The following is a 23,944-nucleotide window of genomic DNA, read 5'->3' on the forward strand; positions in this document are numbered from 1 at the left end:
TTCTTATATAAAATAATGAAAGCACTTCCATGTGGCATTGCTATTTGTATTCTATGAAAAAATGGAAGTAGAAAGTCCATCTGGATTGCTGTTAAACCCCTCAAAGCTCATGAGCGTACACACAAGGCCGGACAGATCTACGTTCCACATACACATGCAGAAATGTCAGAGGTGAAGGTTGAGGAGTGCTAATGAAGTCAGGCTTGGAGGGGACTTGAATTGCATGCATTAGAAGGTACTACTGTCCACAGTCAAACACTACCATATTTCAGGATGGCACTTCGAGAATCTCCTTGAAGGAAGCTATAACTTCAACGCATTCAAAAACATGGCATACTGGTATACTTCAAAGTTCTGTTTCGTTTGAGGGTAAAACAAAGTTTAAAACGGTATGTGTGATGGTATACTGTTTACAAACCTTACAAAACCCCAGCATTGCAATAGGTAGGGTTGTAAATGTCATCTTACAGTGTACTCCTAAACACAAAAGCCAAACACAACCATATTTCACCATGGCACTTCTAGAATCTCCTTGAAGGAAGTAGTAACTTCAACACATTCAAATACATGGCCCTGGTATACTTTGAAGTTGTTTCGTTTGAGGTCAAAAAGAAGTTAGAAAAGGCTGATTAACGATATACTGTTTTCAAACCTTCCAAAACCCCAGCGTTGCAGTAAGGTGGGGTTTTTAATGTTTCATTCTACAGTGTGCTCCTAAACACAACAGCCAAACACTATCATATTTCACAATGGCATCTTAAGAATCTTCTTCATGTCCCTGGCATACTTCGAAATTCTGTTTCGATAAAGGACAAAAAGAAGTTCGAAAGGGCTGAGTTATAGTATACCGTTTTCAATCCTTTCGACACCCCGCGCTGAAGTAGGTGGGGTTGTAAATGTTCGATTTTACAGTGTACTCCTAAACACAACAGCCAAACACCACCCTATTTCACAATGGCATCTTAATAATCTCCCTCATGGCCCTGGTATACTTCGAAGTTCTGTTTTGTTTGTGGTCAAAATGACATTTGAATCAACTAAGTAATGGTATACTGTTTTGAAACCTTCCGAAACCCCCACACTGCTGTAGGTGGGGTTATAAATGTGTCATTCTACGGTGTACTCCTAAACACAACCTGGCCATGGTATACTTTGAAGTTCTGTTTCGTTTGAGGGCAGAAAAATTAAAGGCTCTGCCTGTGTTCTATTTTTAAACCTTTGAATGAATAATAGCTTATTCAAACATTAGAAAATATCAGTGCGATTATAGTTGATCCCATTGTGAAGTTTAACCTTTAAAAAGTGTGAATGTATTTTGTTTGCTTTGATTTGATTTTAGGGTTTTTGGCCCCATTTACACTAGTAGTTTTAGTTTTAAAACGCCGTTTTAGATCAAAAACGATCTGCGTCCACACTAGCATTTCACCTAGTGTTTCTGAACAGATCTCCGTCCACACTACGCCACCAAAGACGTATATCAAGTGACCATTCGTGCACTCTGGGCATGCGCGTTCTAGTATAAACAAAGCATGTGTCTCGCTCAGCATTTGGTTATTGTTAGTCAACAAACGCCGGTTGAACAATGGACGCAATGGCAAAGAAAGCAAGAGAGGTAATTTTGTGGACAGATGACATGGACGAGTTTTTACTAAACGTAACAAATGAATAACTGCACAATCGCGCCTAAAACAGACAATAGTGCAAACAATGCTCCCATTTCCGTGACCATGTTGCTGTTTACAGTGAAGGCTGGTCTGCTGTCTTCGGGTAGCGTTAAAGCCATGTGTTATAGTCATGTGAAAGGGCTTGACAAATAAGGGAAGGATACGCAATGACACAAAAGCCCCAATCAGGTAGCGAATCTCGGCAGCCCCGCCTCCGTTTTCCACAATGCTCCGTTTTTCGGCGCTCAAAAACTCCAGCGTAGTGTGGACGGATGGCGTAACCGTAGCAAAACTCAAACGCATTAGTGTAAACGGGGCCTTAGAGTGCGAGTTTAACCGTATTTAGACCATGTGTATAAGAAATAATAATATTAATTAACAAAAATTAAACAAATCTTCTGGTGAAATTATATTCATATCGCAATACATATTGCAGAAAAACAAATCATTGCAAATGTCTGTTTTTGGCCAATATCGTGCAGCCCTACCCTGCAATCACCACAGCCCTACCCTGCGATCACCACAGCCTTACCCTGCAGTCACCAATCGCCGTGAAGATCAGTCGATTCATCAGCGGATCGCTTGTATGTCAGCTTATAAACATACCAGCTGATCTATGCGGATTTAAAACGTTTTTGAAATGTCAGTACGAGTTGGTAATGATTCCAGTATCGTGACAACACCATTACAACATTAAGAAAAGGTCATGTTCCATGAAGATGTTTTGTAAATGTCCTACTATAAATATTTAAAACACTATTTTAGTAATATTTGGACAACTTTAAAAAGTGATTCACAAAGTATTTTAAACAGATTTTTAAACAGTTGCATCTCAGCAGAATATTGTCATATCTTAACGTAAATATACTCCAAAATTATAGGTTATTTATTTAGCTTTCAGGTGATGTATACATCTTAATTTTGATGAAAACGAAGACTTACGACTAGTATTGTGATCCACAAGCTTCCATATAATCAAACTTTAGCTCATACTAAATTCATCCATCACCCATGACACCAAAAGATTTGTTTGTTGCCTCCATTTCATGTAACAAACAGCCTCCAGCATAACTTTTAATACAGATCTGACCGTTTGAGCCCTTAAAAACCTGAAGTCTAGACAGAGAAGTGGGGAGTCTGGTAAAATTTGCCGTGGAGTGTTTTGACTGGAGGAATTACTCAAAGTTTTCACAGCGGGTCCTATGGAGTGCGCTCCTTTCCTCCATCCTGACTGGCTACATCTGTCTTTCTTCTTCCAACAGCATTAAATGTTCAGACATATGTTGCTCTTTCACTGCATCCTGCTTTACAGCTCCGGGCAAAGCCTCTGGCCAGACACTTTTAAAAATGCTTTCAAGAAGGGCTTGGGGGAGGATGGAACATATTAAGCCACGCTAAAAACCAAGCTCGGAGCTCTCCTTCTGTTAAAGATGCTCTATATAACACTGTATGGAGCACAAATGAGAGTCTGCTTTCGGCTTCGTATAGGGAAATATTTACAGGGAGTCTTATAGATGGCTAGACATCGTATCAGCAAGGGATCTGCTGCATAACGTGCTGACAAGTCCACATTCCTCATGGACATCGGAGGAAAACCCTCTTCTGCAAACTCCTCTTAACCCCTGAAAGACTCGCTTCCATATGGCTTGCATCTTGCTTCCTGAAAAGTTGAGTTTGTTTTAAGTGTGGACCACCAGATTCTATATCAAAGCAGTGAGATGAGCGCACGTGAAAACAGTTATAACAAAAGAGTCGCAGGGTAATGGAGTTCCTGAGACGAGGCTGTAAAACGCATACTGAACTGCATTCATGAAGACCCCCCGCTAAAGCCAGATACGAGCCATGAAAAAGTTCACACAGCAAAAGAAGAAGACAAGCGGTTAGACGACTCGGTGACAAAATGTTAGTTTAAGATTGAATTGGACACACTCAATGTGTTGATCCGTGATTAAAACATCAATAGGTTACTTATCTGCTTTTCTGAAACATTACAAATTTGGTAATTTAGAGCAGAACTTTTATTCATTCATTCATTCATTTTTTTGTTGGCTTAGTCCCTTTATTAAACCGGGGTCGCCACAGCAGAATGAACCGCCAACTTATCCAGCAAGTTTTTACGCAGCGGATGCCCTTTCAGCCGCAACCCATCTCTAGGAAACATCCACACACACATTCACACACACTCATACATTACAAACAATTTAGCCTACCCAATTCACCTGTACCACATGTCTTTGGACTGTTGGGGAAACTGGAGCACCTGGAGGAAACCCACCCAAAGGCAGGGAGAACATGCAAACTCCACACAGAAATGCCAACTGAGCCGAGGTTCGAACCAGCGACCTTCTTGCTGTGAAGCGACAGAACTACCTACTGCGCTAATGCCTCGCCAGAACTTTTATTTATTTATTTATAAATATTTATTATTTATTTTTTTACATTTAATAGTTTTGACATTTAGCAGAAATTAAAATGGAAGAAAAGGAATAAAGGGATACTGGTTTAAAAACAGGGATGCTCAAAATAAACAATTAACTGTTAACCAGTTAAACTAGGCTGTTATTTTGGGATTTCCGCCTGGATTTTGCCTACCCAAATTTAAAAGCTTCCCAAATCCACTTGAGGGAGGTGTAAATGCATTAAAAGGTTTAAAATATCTGTATATGTCGTCTGTGTTATAATTAACACCTAAAAAAAAAAAAAAAAAAAAAAGGCGCTTTTTGTATTTTTTTTTTAAGACTCAAATTTGAAAGTGTAGCTTTTAGGTTCTGTGTGGTCTAGCGTGCTGTAATTAATTATGGTGGTTCCTGCACATGTCTATAATCAAAAGAAAAATGCCTCTACCATAATCTATGCAAAAGTTATTGTATTCAAACTGATGAGAGGTGCTGTACAAGCCACAGGGATCCATCATTGTTTTCATATTTCACTATTCTTTTGTTTGATCAAGCACAATTCAATGTGTTTGGACCACATCAGACATATAAAAGGATTACTTATGCACATCACCTCAAAATCAGAGGAGAATAGCCCTGAAGCACACGGCATAAGGTAAGAGATGACAGCTGTCTGTGCTATCTGGGGCTGCTTATTGATCATACATGTATTGTTTTCACTTCTGCGCCATAGAAACACCGAGATTCATTCGACAACTTTTTGATATGTGAATATAATTCAGTAAAAAAAATGCTAGAGTCGTATGAGGACCGGTAAGAGCTTTCATTTGAGCTATAACTTGTGCATGTGTCATATGAAAAATAAGAAAATGAAGCAATGTAAAATACCCAGCTCGGGTATGCAAAACTGTGTATTTAAGTGTAACTAACTTTTGAACAGTAGAATAAAAACTAAAGTGATGCATATGTGCATAAAACATAGATTCTACACTTTCAACGTACCGGATCCACAGAGTTTACTGGTTAACCGAAAGAGTGCGTTTGTAACCGATTAATTTGATCAGTTAATTGCTTAAACTTCAATATATTTTTAGAGTTTGGCTGCATAAGGGGCTGATCACAGCACACGCGCTTTTTGCATTGAGAGCCACATCTTTTGAATGGTTTACTAATGGCCGTGAGTGTTATACACGCTGCTTATGTGCCCAAAAGAAACGTTCATTGCCTCCACTTCATGTAACAAATAGCCTCCAATGTATATTTTATTACAAATCTAAAAGTTTGACCCCTTAAAAAAACTGCTGTTTTTGCTGTTGCGCGCTGTGTCCTCGCAATTTAAATAAAAGTCAACTCTGAGCGGAAAAAGCGTGTTCGATCAATCACATCAGTCGCGGCTTTTTTTCTTTAATCAAATAAAAGCAGAGGCGGGGTTTCCATTGAGGTGACAGCAGTGTTTGTCTTGTTAAGACGACTACTGAGAACTTTTAATGATGTTGGAGAGACTTGTGGTTCCGGTTTAAAGTTATCCAGAGCTTTATGACTTTACAAATCTTGAATATCACAATGTCATTAAATAATACAATTAAAACAACATGGACAGCAACACTCGCGCACAATATAGGTCAGCTGATTCAGTCATTTCCTAGTGATAAAGTGCACAGCAATAATAAAGTCAATAATAAAGGCAGTGTGGTGCACCTCATGTTTTTGGAATGGAAAAGCGCACTTGGTGTGATCGCCCCCCTAAATGTGCAACACATTTGTTAACTCGCAGGACGGTAACACCTGCCTACAACACAATTGCCAAAGAAGCAAAATGAAATAAGAATATTGCAGTTTGATACAGATGAGTTGAACCAGCGCTGATGCTGATAGCCTCTGTCCTGGATCTGTGTCATAAGCTCAACAAATAGGTTATAGTTTAAATAATTTAGTGTACAACCAACAAACCATTTTTTTTTAAAAATTTGGATACAGTTATAAACAGTTCTTATATAATATCAATAAAAAAAGGGCCTAGATAGCATAATCTATGAATCAAACAAATCAGCTGATTTTGTAGATTTTTGCATAATGATAACTCTGCCCCAAACTGAGGTTCTCATTTTATAGCTTATAAAACATGTATGCAAATTAATGCAATATCATATGCAAACAACAAACTTGTTATATGCTAAAGTAGCCAATACTTTAGAAAAAGTCAACATATGAGCCATAAGGTTCATTGTTATTCATCACACACAGCATGCGCACAAACCACGAGAGAGACGGAGGAAATAAGTCATAATCAAAAGACAATCTTTAAAGTAATGACTTCTATTAAAAATGTTGACAGAGGTTTATAATATAAAAATAACTGCGGAGCATTAAGTAAATGCATATTTTCAGTAGAGGGATCAATTTGAGGTAGCCTAATATTTTTATGTGACGGAAGAAAAAAACATATGACGGGAAAAAAACAGCATATGCTGGTAATAAAAAGGATTCAGTCAGTGTTGTAATCTAAATGTCATTTAAGTGAAAAAGATCTAGGGCAGGACTATTTATTTTTATTCTTATTATTTAGTTTATTCTTTATTTCTGTGCTGTTGGAAAAACTGCAAGTGCTCTGTTATTCCGTATGCTGCTGTTTGCATGTTAAAATAAATCAGTATTTTAAAATGCGACATTTATTGTGTCAGACACAAAATAGCCACGTAATTTTTTTTTTTATTAAATAATAATCTAAAATTAATCTGACCAGTTAACGTTTAATATTCCAGTTAACGAGCGGCGGTTGTTGGTTGGCAAAATTAATCGAAACGAGCATCCCTATTCCAAACCATTCTAAGATTTTATTCTCACAAAAGAAGATATTTTAAAGAAAGCTGAAAGGAAAAACAAATACTAAAGCGAGGTTATAAAAGTATTGGATTTTTCATTAGTTTTATTTCGTTTTGACCTTTTGTTTTCAAATTCAGTAAGTTTTAATTAGTATTTAGAGGTAGATTTACAAGTTTTAATATTTTGAAATTGCTTGGATTTTGTTTAGTATTCATTATTTTTTATTGTTAGTTTTAGTTTTTAGTTTGTTTGTTTGTTTTGTAAATTAGGATATTCGTTAGGTGCAAGACTTAAAATCATCAGAATAAATATTGTATAATAAAAACAACCAAAAAATAGGCTACATTGTTTTCAACACAAGTACACTGTCACTTACCACTACCACCTACCCATACTCAAATTCAAATACAACAACCCACAAGATAGCAGCCTTAAGTGAAATATGTGTTCCTGAGGATAAATCTACAGTAGTGATGGGAAGTTCGGATTTTGTCAGCAAACCAGATCTTCTGTGACAATATTCCCAAATTTGGACTAAACAAATCAAACTTATGTAGTCAGCAATTATAATTTCAGTCAGTTAAAATCATGATCTGAAAAGTTTCTTACAATTAGATTTTGCATCTTAACTAAAGCATGATTCAACTTATTTAAATTCAATTACGACTTTCTGTAATGAATTAAACTTGCGTTTCGCCAGATCCTCTTATTTAAGCCCTCGTTTACCTGCACTGCAGTTGTTCAAGTTTAGTTCAGACATCCACAGGATGTCATGTACTGTTTGTGTTTGGTTCTGAATCATGCATGCGCAATGTTATTAGTTCATCGCTTCTTAAATCTGATCTCTGTGTACTGTTCTAATAGTGTATCAGGCATGTTAAAAAGTTGTTTGCGGATAAGTGCTTAACGTACGTTACTAGAGACGCAAATAGTTTCTAATGATTTAGTTCGATTTGGTGAAATAGTTCAACCGGTTCACTTAGAAGATTTGGTTAAAAAGAACGGTTCGTTCTTGATCAATAATACAAAATAAAACCCCTTATTGAGCACAAATGTGTTTAATACTTTTTTATATATTTAGTTTAATGTATTAGTCTGCTCGGGCCGTATTAAATGTGTCACTGTGCTGGCAAGTTCAGCCTTTGTTTTGTCACAGGAACAACAGAGAGGATGACTGGAGGAAGACCAGTTGTATCTGGCCAATGGATTACAGATTCTGAGGTGTCGTACGGTCAAACACCTGGCAGCGCAAAGCAAATATATTTAACTCTCAAAAGGCTTACAGTAGACATTAAACACATTTACAAAGATGAAAACGAAGGGTGTTTTTGCTATAATTTTAGTTAAAAGTTTATGTAAATAGATAATACAGTTTTTGTTCAAACTTTTAAAAATGTTTTTCATTTTTTATTTCAGTTAAGTAAAATGTTTTTCTAGTTTTCGTTAATTATAATAACCTTGATACTAAGGAAGACAATGGCGACAGGTTTTCAGCTTTCTTCGAAATATCTTCAAATGACTTTAATAATTTAAAAAATTTTTACATATTAATGCATGCATTTTGTCTGGCAAAGGAGAGTCTGTGGAAATTAAATACTACAGGTGCACTGGGTAAAAATTTCTCACAGTTTAGTACCCATCACAATTTTAGGGTCACGGTTGTGGTATGTCTTGTAATATGATATTAAATAAATAAAAAAAAATCTACAAGATAATGCAGATGAGTTAAGCCTTTAATTAATTCAACGTGACTAATAAACTATGACAAATAAAAAAAATTTTTTTTGTTTCGACTAACACAACATTTAAGAGCCGATTTAGGAGTAACAACAAGTTCTTGAATGTGGTATTTTCAACAACTCAGAGCCATAGTTCACAGAGAAAGACACAACGGTCGACAAATCAGAGAACAAATCTCTTGATTTCAGAATCGTGCTGATTAAATCATTCACAATCTTTAGCCTAGCTTGTCAGTGTCTATGGCTCTGTTTAGTTCATTTGACATCTTCACAGTTGATTAGTGAGCCATTTTTTGGCAGACAAAATAAGCATGAAAATTGCCTTAAATTAATTGTCCAGCCCTAAATATTAATGATGCGAATTAATATTTTAAATACATAATTAACTTGAATCAATACTCTGGTTTTTAGTGTCACATAAAAATATATATATATATATATTTAATACACTAATTTAAAGTTTAAGAAACATTTCTTATAACAGTCAACAATAGAATGTTAATATTATTGCGAACATCCAGAAAGCTTATAGTTTTATGACCGAGATCATTAGCAGACAAATTATAGAAAATGGTTGACATCAAGCCAGTCAAGCCCTCCATCCTTAACTCTAGCCAGTCGGTGTTGGGAACTAAACTAAGAGGGGGAAAGAATCTGCATTCATGTCACAAAAATGATGGATAGTTCACTAAAGAGAGAGAGCAGGGTAGGGGTTTGTCTCTATGGTACTTCACTGACCCAACTAATCCCACACAGAATCCATTCTGGCTGTTTGGGATGACCCTTAACCCAAGGCCTTAAGCAAAAGAAGACAACAAGCTTTTGGATATTATGCTCTCCCATGCGTCACCACTACAAAACAGCAGGCAGGCAACATATGGTGCAAACTAAGTGCTATTTTAAATATGAAGTTAGGATGACACATCAAACTGAATTTAGGTTTACCACTAACCCTGCCTGAATTTCCCAAAATATCATTGATTTATATCTGAAAATAAGCACCCAACTGACGAGTTGCTCCTTTCAAACAAGTTCACATTGGCAGTGGACTTTCACATTACCAGTGGTGCCAAAACACACCCTGGAGGCTATTCAAAATGCTAGGGCTGGGCGATTAATTCAATCGGGGAAAATTGTCGTGCACATCTTCTCAAGGAAAGCACAATGCGATTTGTAGTAAACGTCCTCCGAAGGCCAAAGAGAGCGCTTTTGCGGGAAGACCTACAAAACTGTCCAAATACACATGAAGAAACCCAGGAAATCCCAAGGGGAAAATAGCGGTTACAGAATAAACAGAAGATTTAACTGCTTTCATTAATTTAGAGTGACTAATAAACACACGACTATGGATTCATATAGAAGAAAGAGTCATTTTAGGCAAGTTGAGTAAAAACATGTTATTATACATATTGTAATTTAACATGAAACGTATACTACAGCTATAGTACATTGAGAAGCAAACAACTGTCATTAAATCGCAGAATGATTATATAGACATTATTTTTGACCCATGAACCGAATTAGAAATAAACTTATATATTTTTAAACTTAAATATTTTGTGGTGCTTTTGAGTGTACTGCAACTCTGTAGTAAACTCTGCTTCTTCTAAATGTTTGTGCTTTTACTGACAAAATGTGTTAGAATAAATAAATAAAAATAATCGCCCGTCCCTACAAGATACGATCACACTAGTGCAATTTCGGTAACAATCAGTAACATGTTAACATTGTTGAGTGCATTTAAGTGCTCTGTTTGCAGTGGTGAACTGATGACCTTTACAGCCAATCACAGTCATTTCCGTTGAGCACGCAAACCCAATGGCAAATCAGCGGAGTTTAAGAATGGGAAATGTATGTTTTAAAAATTACCGTACCAATTGGTACCAAAATTGCAGTATCATGACAACACTACTGTGATCGTATCTTGTAGGGACGGGTGATTTTCATTAGTAACAAAATTCCAGTATTGTGACAACTAGGAAAAATAGATTGCAATCTCGATTCAACCCCAACACGATCTAAATCCAGCATTTCTATGATTCAGCCAATTATATTTTCAAGTTTGAGAGAAGCATAAAGTCAGTCACAAAAGTTTTCACAATGTTTTATATACAGTGCTCAGCAACATGAACATCTCTTAATGGTGTTAAAAGTGTCACATACTTTATTTTCAAGGTATAATTTACACACAAATGGAATTTCTGTCTTAATGTAATGATGTATTCGCGGCCGCAAAATCACACATGAGCTAACACTGTTTACTTCCGAAGAGACACGTGCATGCCCACGAATGAGGTCTACTTTAGTGAACAGAACCTGCAAAGGCTGTGATAACAGGGAATAAGAATGTAAATAATGTTAAATAACTGTGTAAATAAATCATACTTTGAGCGGAAAAATAAACATGCAAACTTTTTCACACTTACAGCTTTGTGTGTACGCAATGTTTTAGTATGATTTCAACGCAAGTCTTCGTACATGAGGCCCCCTGGCATGCATTAAAAGGAAATGTTTTGCTTCCTGTTTCAAAAACTAATGCAAAGCAACAGACTGTAATGTATAAAGGAATGAAAACATGGAATGAATTGCCATCAGTCATTACATGCTTTGTAACAAGTAAAACGAGGTTTTAAAAAAATCGTTGAAGAAATATTTAATGGTACAATATTAAGTGGACTGCTGATCTGGATGTTATGTATGAATTTGGGGTTTTTATGTTTTCAATTGGTCTTTGTTGTTATGTATTAATGTAAGTAGTCAAAAAAAATTGCTTTTTTGGTTTATAACGTTTCAACCTTTCGTCCGAAACTCATAAAACTGGTCTCATTACATCTGGCAGAGCATGTCGAGTCGAATGATGTCTGATTTTCACAGGTCAGCCATTTTGGGCGTCGACCATTTCGACATTTGGGGAAAAATACTATATTTTACCAACATATTCACATATCATTACAAAACATGGTATGCATCTTCAACCCCATGCCCTGAAAGTACTCAAAAAATTCTGGAGCAGCGCCACCTTTTGGCCAAAAGTGCTTGGCCCCTTAATTGCTGCTTGCAGCTATATTTTTGTTTTGTGTTTGATGGACCCAAGGATGATTAACCACTACCTTGGTAGTGGCTATTGGAGATCCTAATAAATAAATGGTATAGAAGCATGCAATTTTGGAGGCATCCAGTAATTTAAGTCCTAAGTGCATGTAAAGGGGTGAGACAAAAAGAAAAAAGATGTGAACATTAGGCATGTGGTGTAAATGCGCTCTAATAGACCAGTCCTTTCCGCAACAAAAGGAGTCAATAGGGCAAAGTGTGGACAGCGCATGAATAATGCAAAGGCAATTACTTTCAAACAAAGAGATGGACACCATTAGTCCTTCCATTAATTAAAGAGGAGAACATGGGGATATTAATGTCCGGTTTTAGTGTATTCACATTGCAAAATGTTTAACATCTGCAAACTTGCAATTTATATTACGGTTTATATGGGTCTAAGCAAAGGAGCAGATGTCATGATGGCGCTGGTAAATGTAAGCTCTGAATTGCTTTAAGAGCAGGGACGAGGCTGGATGTTACTCACCAGACTCATGCGCTTACTCACACTACTGTTGACCTTTCGCCAGGAGGATTTCTTAACCTCTAGCACACACACGCACACACACACACACAGAAACAGGAATGTAAAAAGCACCTAATGGCCAGATCAGGTTGTCTCCAACCAGACAGAGATGTAGACAATGATTGAGAATCCCACTGGTCTCCCAGGTGGCTTCTGGGAAATGATGTCATAGCATTCCAGGAGACACAGCCTCCAAGCAAGAGCTTCCCATTTCCCCCCTACTGAGGATCTACGCCACTCTCTATAAAAATCAATCCACATCATCCAGCTATTTTATGTGCATTTTAGAATATCTCATAAACAAGCTTAAATAATGCACTTGATTTTGAAAACTTGTATGAACACAACTGAGTAGGATAAGAGTTTTATGAGATAACTAAAAATTTGCATTAAGGCTTGTTTATATTTCTGCATCGAGTGATCGGCGTGACCCACAGCGCATGCCTTGCGCATTGTCGTGCGTTACACTTCTGCGTGCCGTTTATGCTGCTCTGCAGTAAAACTTCCAAAACACTAGCTGACAGTAGGTTTTTATGTTCCTCTGTGTCGAGTTTCTTCATGGGTGTTTTGTCTTTTCTGAACACTACCCAATGTGCAAGCAATTAACACTTGCTTATTCAGAGGTGGGAACCAGCGAGGTGTGGATCTCCATCGCAGGACTCAACACGAGTATACACTCGCTCCATCGGGCTTGCGAGTCTCAGCACTGCCTACACTCATCTAAACTAGCAAGCCGACCAATCACAGAGCTTGCAATACTCGTTGTTGCGACGTATAGTTAATTTTTAAAAAAAGCTTCTACTGAGAGTGAGCATTGCCAAGCTTCTATGAGAACCGTAAAGCCTCTACTGAGAGTGAGTATTGCCAAGCTTCTACAAGAACCGCAAAGCCTCTACTGAGAGTGAGCATTGCCAAGCTTCTATGAGAACCGTAAAGCCTCTACTGAGAGTGATCATTGCCAAGCTTCTACGAGAACCGTAAAGCGTCTACTGAGAGTGAGCATTGCCAAGCTTCTACGAGAACCGCAAAGCCTCTACTTAGAGTGAGCATTGCCAAGCTTCTACGAGAACCGTAAAGCCTCTACTGAAAGTAAGCACTGCCAAGCTTCTACGAGAACCGTAAAGCCTCTACTGAGAGTGAGCATTGCCAAGCTTCTATGAGAACCGTAAAGCCTCTACTGAGAGTGAGTATTGCCAAGCTTCTACAAGAACCGCAAAGCCTCTACTGAGAGTGAGCATTGCCAAGCTTCTATGAGAACCGTAAAGCCTCTACTGAGAGTGATCATTGCCAAGCTTCTACGAGAACCGTAAAGCGTCTACTGAGAGTGAGCATTGCCAAGCTTCTACGAGAACCGCAAAGCCTCTACTTAGAGTGAGCATTGCCAAGCTTCTACGAGAACCGTAAAGCCTCTACTGAAAGTAAGCACTGCCAAGCTTCTACGAGAACCGTAAAGCCTCTACTGAGAGTGAGCACTGCCAAGCTTCAACAAGAACCGCAAAGCCTCTGAGAGTGAGCACTGCCAAGGTTCTACGAGAACCGCAAAGCCTCTACTGAGAGTGAGCACTGCCAAGCTTCTACGAGAAGCGTAAAGTCTCAACTGAGTGAGCACTGCCAAGCTTCTACGAGAACCGCTAAGCCTCTACTGAGAGTGAGCACTGCCAAGCTTCTACGAGAACCGTAAAGTCCTACTGAGAGTGAGCATTGCCAAGCTTCTACGAGAACCGTAAAGCCTCAACTGAGTGAGCACAGCCAAGCTTCAACAAGAACCGCAAAGCCTCTGAGAGTGAGCACTGCCAAGCTTCTACGAGAACCGCTAAGCCTCTACTGAGAGTGAGCACTGCCAAGCTTCTACGAGAACCGCTAAGCCTCTACTGAGAGTGAGCACTGCCAAGCTTCTACGAGAACCGTAAAGTCCTACTGAGAGTGAGCATTGCCAAGCTTCTACGAGAACCGCAAAGCCTCAACTGAGTGAGCATTGCCAAGCTTCTACGAGAACCGCTAAGCCTCTACTGAAAATGAGAACTGCCAAGCTTCAATGAGAACCGTAAGTTTGTACTGAGAGTAAGCACTGTCAAGCTTTAACGAGAACCATAAAGCCTCTACTGAGAGTGTCTATTGCCACGCTTCTACGAGAACCGTAAAGCCTCTACTGAGTGAGCACTGCCAAGCTTCAACGAGAACTGCAAAGCCGCTACTGAGAGGGACCATTGCCAAGCTTGTGTTTAATTTAATAAACAGCTACAATTGTCACAATAATTCGATACCAGTCGATACTGAAATTTTAAAAACGTCCATTTCCTGCAAATATTTGAGGGCTGTCAAGCACGTTTTTAAACACCACTGACCTTGCCATTGTGTATTCTGGAGCGTTTTATAGCCGCAATTCATCAGCGGATTGCTCGCATGTGACTTTGAAACGCTCCAGTGTCCTTATATCTGTGGTTACACTCAGTAAACAGCGGTGAGTTCTGTGAACTGCTGACCTTCATGGCCAATTACAGTCATTTCTGTTGAGCATGTGAACACAACAGCAAATCAGCGCAGTTTAAGAACGTGCTCAACAGCGCTCAAATGTTTGCAGCAAATAGACATTTTTAAAATTTCAGTATCGACTGGTATCAAATTCCCGTATAGTGACAACACTAAAAAACAGCAAGGATGTGAACGCGTCGTGTCAGAATATTATAATCGGTCGGTGTAGACATCTCACGTCAGCACGATCTAAACGTGTATGCGCTCATTCCGGCAATTTCCTTCTGTGTTCACACAGAGCAGCACTCTGATGACACATGATCCCTTTCAAGAAAATTGCCAGAAAATTTCCAGAAAAGTCTGCATCTTTGAAAGGGGTTATTGACTGGAAACTGTGCTTTATTAGCAAATGTTTGTTTTTTCCACTTTAATTCACATTTTTGGATGGAAACATAGCTCATAACATACATTTTCTTGTTATTAGCCTTCAAAAAATACAGATAATGCATCTAGGGGACCATCAAGATTCATAAATCTATAGCTTCAATTTTACAATTGAATAATTTATCCCAGGAGAATTTACTGCTGGAAAATATGGCCTAGATGCCTGGTAGACTACAGAAATTCTTCCTGAATTATGTCATGCTATTAATCATGAGCTAGGCACTAAATTACAGTTAAATTGTTCATAATGTCTGAGAAATATATGCGCAAGCCGTGCTGTTAATGACAGTAGCTCTGAAAAATATGAGGGGTCAGTGAAACTGGAGTCCCTGCTGTGTGTTTGTGAGTCGGCTGATGGATGGTGCGCAGTGTTTCTGGATGGTCGAGTGCAGTGCATTGTGTGCTGTGTGTGAGCTACGCAGGATGAGCCCACAGCTGATACCAGCAGCATGACAACACATTCTGCATACAGGAATCAACACGCCCACTGTACTGTAAACACTCCAAACACGTGGAGGAAGGCGTGACGAATTTATGCTGGCTTATTTTAAAGAAAAACAAAACAAGATGTATGAAACATTAGATATAAAAAAGGCATTTTTTTTGTAAAATTAAACTAGTTAATGTACTGATTAATCATGTAAATCAATAGATGATTTATTAATCATGCTTTAATTGGTCACGGTTAATTAATCATAAAGGCTTCTCAACACCGCCTTTCTGCATTGAACAAAACTGCTGCAACTAAAAGTAATGCCAACTGTGCATTAAAGTTCAAAGCTTGTAAACTGAGGCTAAAGGCTGGTTTATACTTCTGCGTAGAGAGATCGCCGAGACCCACGGCGCCTGCTTTGTGCATATTCGTGCATTTATATTTCTGTGTGCAGTTTGTGTTGCTCTTCAATACACTTTAACACCTTTGAAAAGCTAGCTGCCAATAAGTTATGTTCCTCTGTGTCGAGTTTCTTTGCGGGTCTTTTGTTTTTCTGAACGCCATCAGTAGCTCAAACTTGCTCTTACAGAGGCAGGTTTTGGTGGACATGCAACAACTTTAATATTAAGATAAACAAAGGTTTCCATCGGTTTCCATCTTCACGGTACTCGACACTTGTAAACACTCAATCCATCGAGCTCCCGGCTTTCAGCACCTCCATACTCATCACAAGTACCAAGCCGACCAATCACAGAGCTTGCACTACGCATCACTGCAACATGTAGTTGCATTTTTTGCCACAGCAAGAGCCATATGACCATGTGAAGGCTGCGCTGTACTATACACATGCACTTGACGCAGAAGTACAAATCAGCCTTAATACACATGCACAATGGATTAACTATGGCTAAGGCTATAACCCAAGTAGGGCCGTTTACATATCGCGTTTTTGCGCGTGCCAGTTCTTTGTTTTCTTTTCTTGCACGTATATTAGGAATGGTGTGCACGCGTAACGATGCGTTCACGCGCAGCCTTTGACTACATATGTTCTTTTTAAAAGGGAATTACTTAGCTAATGTTTCTTAGATTTAAATTAGACATAATATTTTTATTTATTCGTACTTTTATTTTATTTATTTACTTTACTCTGCTTATTTTCAAATCCAAAAAGAAACCGACCATTATTATTATTATTATTATTATTAGATTGTATCATTTTGGTTACTGAGCAGCAATAAATAACACTTTCCACAAATCACAAATGTGATTTTCCTAAGCTAGTAGTGTTTAAAAATTAATAAATGCATAATAAGTGATCACCGTAAAACCGTGATTATTCCTCAGACTATAATCGTACAAACAAAATCTATAATCGTTGCATCCCTACACAGCAGTTTAGTTTCTTTTATAATAAAATAAAAATGTTTGCATAAATTAACTGCAAAAAAGCAAGTAAAATAGCATTAATTCATAACACCAAATATTTATATAAAAATATTTCGATATAAAATACTGTATATAAAATAAATATACAATTGATCATAGCGCACTTTTTTGTATTTAAATTTGTTAAACCTACCTTTTTGTGGCAAAGTTAACATTTAAATGACATCTAATTAGTATTTTGTTTCAAAATCATTTTAATTTTAGTTCAATAAATAGTGTTTAATTGTATTCCAATGATTAACTTACTAAATATGGCTGACAAAAATGTATTGGTATACAAACTACCACTAAATTCAATGACTGTCTTCTGAATGTAGACTCATTAAATGTAGACTCATTAAAAACCATTAATGTGAAACAATCTAATGAATTAAAGAAAAAGGTGTCTGAAATGTAGCATGGGTGAATGGAAAAACAAATGGATGGATGGATAGATGAATAGACACGCAATATTATTGTTGAGTATTGCGATATCGTCTTCGATCTCTTGCGAAATAACAGAAAAGCTATTTTATTAACTATTATTAATTACTAAATAATAGTAACTAGTTTATTACTAGGTTATTACTAGTAATAATAGTTACTGCTTATTAATTTATTTTAAACAGATTATTTACGTAATGACCATATTAAAATGAACAGGTAATAATAAAATTGACTGATTAAATACACTTTTCTGATTCCAAAAAAAAAACCAAAACAAAACATTTAGACAGTCAAATAAAGTGGTGTTGCCAAAATATCGACTTTGGTACCAATCGGTACTGAAATTTTAAAAATGTCTTGTTCTTGTTAACAATAGAGCGGGTTCTTAAGACGCGACTTTGAATTGCTTCAGTGCACCATGCTCAGTGAACACAAATAACATCAGTGAAAAGTGATGAACACAATGGCTAATCAGCCGTTTAAGAATGTTAGCGTCAAACGGATGTTTTTTTTTTCAGTACCAATTGGTACCGAACTCGAAAGTTTTGACTAGGGCTGGGCGATTAATCCAACAGCAATAGAAATCGACCTATAAATAAATAAACCTATAATCGATCAAATTTTTCCGGGTCAGCTTTTTTCAATTACTCTCCCTATAGCAAGGGTCGGGAACCTTTTTTCAGCAAAGAGCCATTTCTGATTTTTTTAGCAAATGCATTTTTTTTAAAGAGTCATTTGGGGATATATATATATATATATATATATATATATATGAAGCATCACATGTTGAGCAAGTCTGTTGCACATGTTTGCTGTAAAAATTACAATAAAGAGGGAATTGTAATTGTATTTTCAAAAAGAAACTGATTTCTAGTGACAATTAGATTTTTTTAAAATATGTAATATTATTGAAGGAAGACAACTGGAGAGCCATGTCTTTTTGTTCAATGAGGCTCGAGAGCCATAGGTTCCCTACCACTGCCCTACAGCGTGTAGAGTCACGTAACCCCGCTCTGTTAAAGCTGATTCTTACTTCTGCATCGAACGCATGGGTATGGTCTGGTGCAATATTCGCAAGCTCTTATACCAGCACACTTCTTAAAAAAAAAAAAAGTAACTACATGTCACACATTTGCACTACATTGATGATGATTGGAAGCTGCGCCAGAGATGCCTAGAGACGGCATATTTTCTATTATGATGTTTAATAAATACTCAGTGTGTGCTTCCAATTATTTTAATATCAAGTAAATGCACCCTTCATTCAAAAATCTCTTACTTGTAATATTCGAGCATATTTACTGTACAAAACTCATCAGTGAACTATGCGGCCGAATAAATTTAATAAATAAATAAAATAACTGTTCATTAATAGTAACTGAGGTAAAATGTTCAATTAATCGAGATTTTGATTTTAGGCCAAAATCACCCAGTCCTACAACACCAACACAAACCGTCATTTAAAAATGTAGACATTAAAAATCAATGAAAGCCAGGGCAGATATCATAGAATGTAATTTATTGCACCTTCATGGGATATGAAAGCATATATAGTGTATAGCCCAGATAGATATTCGGATTACTCAACTATGGACTAGCAACCTAACGAAGCTTCTCCAGGCCTACATTACGTACAGTGCAAAGGCCACAGGTAGAAACACAGTGATAATTTATATACTATCTGTCTGGCCTGTGATGCTGGTGCAGCTCTAGGCAAAAAAACACAGCTTAAACAGAGAACAGCACTTCCCAGATAAAGACTTGGAGGAAAGAAAGAAAACCCTCATGAAACCGCAATGAAAGCCCTCGCATCAATCTAGAAACCATATGGGTGCCTGAAGCTATACTATACGCAGCTGCTCTGCATATTGCTTTGGAATTCATAACACTGGGAAGAAGAAATATAAAGTGCTGATTTCTAGAAAGCATCGTGACAGGCTGATCAAAGTCTGAGAAGCTAACTTTCAAAGACTTCAAACAAATGCATGGTCAGAAAGTCTTCAAATGAAAAAGAAACACTCATCGAAAATGGGAGGAGACAGATGGAACTGATACATAAACAGATGTTTACAGTTGTATACTTTAATAATGTTAGGATTGTTACTTGAATAGGAAGGTTTTTTTTCTTCACTCGCTTATCTGTGAAGTTTTTTTTCCCTCTCTGCTGTCACCTCTGGCTTGCATGGTTTTGGATCGGTAGAGCTACCCATCGATGAATTTGCTCTTCAGGGTTCGGACTCTCAGTAATGATTTTAAACCACACTGAACTGAGCTAAACAGAACTGAACTTAAACACTAAAAACTGAACTACCCTGTTCCAATTTACTACGACTATTTATGTGAAGCTGCTTTGACACAATCTACATTGTAAAAGCGCTATACAAATAAAGCTGATTTGAATTGAATAGATAATGAGGACTTAACTCGTGATAATGCTAATAATTGCTAAGAAAGACATTCATATTCATTTGCGTGATTGAAGAGTTCAGCTGCAAAAGTGCCGTCTGAAATATTCTTCTACAATAATTCTCAGGTTCTACATTTTTCTCAGGTTGCAGTCATTTCAATTTTATTGTGATGAATAGGTTATTTTCATCCTCTTTAAAAGTGAAATAACTCGACATAAAAACTGATACTGAGACTGATAAAAATCGGTAACACTTTACACTTTTTGTGCATAAACTCTATACTTTTGATTGTCCTTATTGCACATTTTGTTGCACTGCAACTACATTCCAATTACTTCTCATTTGAGTATTAGCATTCTGTGTGCTTAATAGCTGTTGATACTGCTACTTCAACAGACATTTAACCGACTATATGAAACTTTGCAAGTACATATTAACTTACGCTAACCCTAACCTAACAGTCTACTTATAATCTAATGAGAATTAGTTGGCATGTAGATGTAACTTAAATTCAACAAAATGCATTAAAGGGATCGTAAAAATAAAGTGATCATCAAAAATATCATTTTAGAAGAAAATTTCCCTGCTGAAAACAGTTTAAAGCTGGTTGCTTAGTTTTAGCTGAACGAGCAGGCTGGTTTTTGAGGTCTTTCAGCCATTTCCAGAATGATCTTAGCTGATCAGGCTGGAAATGACTAGCTAAAACCAGCTTGACCAGTCTAGTTTGAGCTGGACATAGCTGGTGTTGGCAGGGCTACACACACACACACACACACACACACACACACACACACACACACACACACACACACACACACACACACACACACACACACACACATATATATACACACACATATATATATACACATACATATATACACACACACACACACACACACACACACACACACACATACATATATATATATATATATATATATATATATATATATATATATATATATATATATATATATATATACATATACATATACATATATATATATATATATATATATATACATACATATACATACATATACACACACACACACATATATATATATATATATATATATATATATATATATATATATATATATATATATATATATATTTTTTTTTTTTTAGGGTTACATAATATATTGTATTAGTATTGATTTTGCTGTGTGCATAAGTAATAATCACCGCAAGATCTGCAATGTTGAGCCTAGATTATAGTTGGTCAGGAGCTACAAAATTAATTACTGTTTATATGGAATTTATATGATCTATGGAAACAAAAGTTACTTCATTTTTGCTCGTTTCTAGTCCGAATATCTACATTTCAAAGCAAAAATGAGATTACTTACCCTACTGACAGATAATTTTACTTATTTTAATTTTGTCTTCTTTCTTATGAAGACACTTTTTTTTAACTTAAACTAAGAATTTTTAGACATTTGGACTGGAAACAAGACAAAGTAAAAAAAAAAAATGTTTGCATTGTGATAATTCAATTTCTGTACCTGAATACTGTTCAACAGGCTATTCAAACTATTTTGTGAAACCATATTCATATTGCAGTATTTATCGCAGAAAAATAAAATATCGCAATAACAGATTTTTTCCAGTACCGTGCAGCATATATAAACAATATAATGATACATTAACAAATATTACAAGATGATTAAACTAAATTTTACGTATTTGTTTTGCACTACTGTGATTTGCACTGCAGATGCGCCTTTTATATATATATATATATATATATATATATATATATATATATATATATATATATATATATATATGTATGTGTGTGTCTGTGTCTGTTGGGTTAAAATTCATTGGAAATACTGGGAACACTTGTTCATGTTGTTGTTGTTTTAAGACTGATCTCTATAATTACCATTCAGTGTTCAAAATGAGCCATTAGCAGAATGACACCATATCAGACATTTTAGAAGACACGTCCTACCAGATTAGTGACCAACCAGTATGCTTAATTATAAACTGTCCTCTAACTCTTAAATACTTGACTACAAACTCTATTTTTGTAGGCATGACTGTAAATAAAAACAATTTAAGATGACTTTATCCAAAGCCCAACAGCAGCGAAGGCGTGGACACACATCAGTGATGGTTCTTTGACCAACCCTAATGAACCTTGAACCCACAACCTTTCAGTGAGCAGCTCTTGAACCGCACACTAGTAAACAAAATAACCAAAACACGGACTGAACCGATCACAGAAGAGCAAGCTCACCGCGTCATCATGGTGCTGGCAAAAGTCCATCCTCTCCTGGAAAACATTGAGCATGGAGAAGCTGTTGTGGAAGGACTGGGAGATGGAGACCGGGGTGTTGGAGTTGTTGGTGCGGTTGGCCAGGTGTAGGCTCTCCAGCAGGCCCTCGATGAAGTGGTCTTTGGTGAGTCGGACCCTCTGGTGGGCCCTGACGCAGTTGTCGCACAGGTACTCCTGGCAGTCCAGGCAGTGGGAGGTAGCGGGGTTGCCCTCGTCACAAGAGCTGCACTGGGGGTCCGAGAGGTGCTGGGGTCGCAGAAGACCACCGTGATGGACCACCGCAGAAGACCGCCCGTTCTTGCCCTGCTCTTCAGCGGACACCACCACGTCCAGCAGGTTGCTGAAGAGAAAGTTGGAGGAGGGCAGCGCGTCCACGCCCGACTCCGACAGAGACACCTTTTGGTCGCATGTGGGGCATCTGAGCTTCAGGGGGTCGCCGGGGCTCCGCTGGCCCTCCAGGCACTGCCTGCAGAAGGCGTGCAGACAGGGCAGGACGTGCAGTCTCCTGGTGGATGAGGTAGATGAGGAGTTGGAGGTCTGAGAGGACGAGGAGGAGGTAGATGAGTTGGAGGAGATCGGAGCAGAGCAGCCGCACAGCTCCTTGCAGAGCGGACATGTTTGCAGGTCGGAGTCTGGGAAAGACGCCATTTGCGCAGAGGACCACAGAATAACTTCACACATAAAGATGCGTTAAGACACACGAAGGCTTTTCCCGAAATGGTTCCCTGATCAATTAATGCAGATTACAGATTTAGCAGGCTGTGCTGTGGGCTACATTCTTGTCAAATACATTCCTGTTGAAGAGTTTCGATGGAGCTGCGCTCTCTGACTTTTATGTTGTTGTTGTTATCGACACTATTTCGCAGAACAAACTCTATGCGCAACTTCGCGGGTGCACTTTAACCATTTGGAAACCAAGTGTCATTTTGAGGCCTTATAATCCCTCGGTGTGGGGCATTAACATTGTTGCGAAACATAAAATCCGCTGCGAGGTCCCTGCTCCGATCCTCCCCCACCGCCGCATGACGAGAGGGGCCAACCACGCTGATTCACGGTCACTTTCTTCCGTGCAAAGCGCAGAAACGTCCGTTTTCCATCAACGCGCTGTAGTCTAGCATCTGCGCGTCAGTATTGTCAAAACGCGCTTGCGCGAGCCGCAATTAAATAATTCAAAGTATGTCCCATGTAGCTCGTTAGCACGCAGCGCCCCTCAAGATCCTGTTACTGTGGTGAGGCTGAAAAGCCCCTTTAACTTCCCCCAGTCCGCTTGCTGTAGTTTGGCGTAATGGTCTCAACTAACCATATTCGTCTCGCGTCTGCAGCGTGAAACCAACGCTCTCCCCGCGCACCTCTTCAATCCGCCTTCATTTTTATTGGGAATGAATGACGCCGCCGCGGACAACAACTCAACAGCGCGTGACCATCAAGCGAACCACGTCCATACTAAAAAATTCTAGAACGCACTTCCGCCTGAGAGCACTCGGGAGGGGCGGGGCTTGTGTGACAGGGGGGCTGGGCTGGGCTTTGAGTAATAAAACAGCTACATGTTCAGCGAACGATGATTATTAATTGTGCTCACATACATCATATCATTGCTATAATTCACAATTCATCTGCTCATCTGGAAAACTGCAGACCCTCTTTTGATCAAATAATTTGTAATTTGTATTTTAGGAATCAGCTGACTAAAGTTTTATGGCTTTCTTTCAAAATAAAAAAAATTACTCTATTTGAGCCATGTTTGTCATTTTATGTTAACATTTCGTGTGTCTTCCTTATTGGCTTTA

The 23,944-nt window shown here is 37.9% G+C and overlaps 1 protein-coding gene across 1 annotated transcript in view; it reads right to left on the reverse strand.

Annotated features, from left to right (window-relative positions):
• Positions 1-23,602, reverse strand: part of trim71 (tripartite motif containing 71, E3 ubiquitin protein ligase) — a 50,644-nt gene extending 27,042 nt beyond the window's left edge. The window contains 1 exon segment of the mRNA NM_001301331.2: positions 22,119-23,602. Coding sequence (NP_001288260.1) covers positions 22,119-22,805 — 687 coding nt within the window. The 5' untranslated portion in view covers positions 22,806-23,602.
• Between the last annotated feature and the right edge of the window lie 342 nt (positions 23,603-23,944).

This window comes from Danio rerio, chromosome 16, assembly GCF_052040795.2.
Source record: "Danio rerio strain M-AB ecotype USA chromosome 16, GRCz13ab, whole genome shotgun sequence".
Lineage (NCBI taxonomy): Eukaryota > Metazoa > Chordata > Actinopteri > Cypriniformes > Danionidae > Danio > Danio rerio.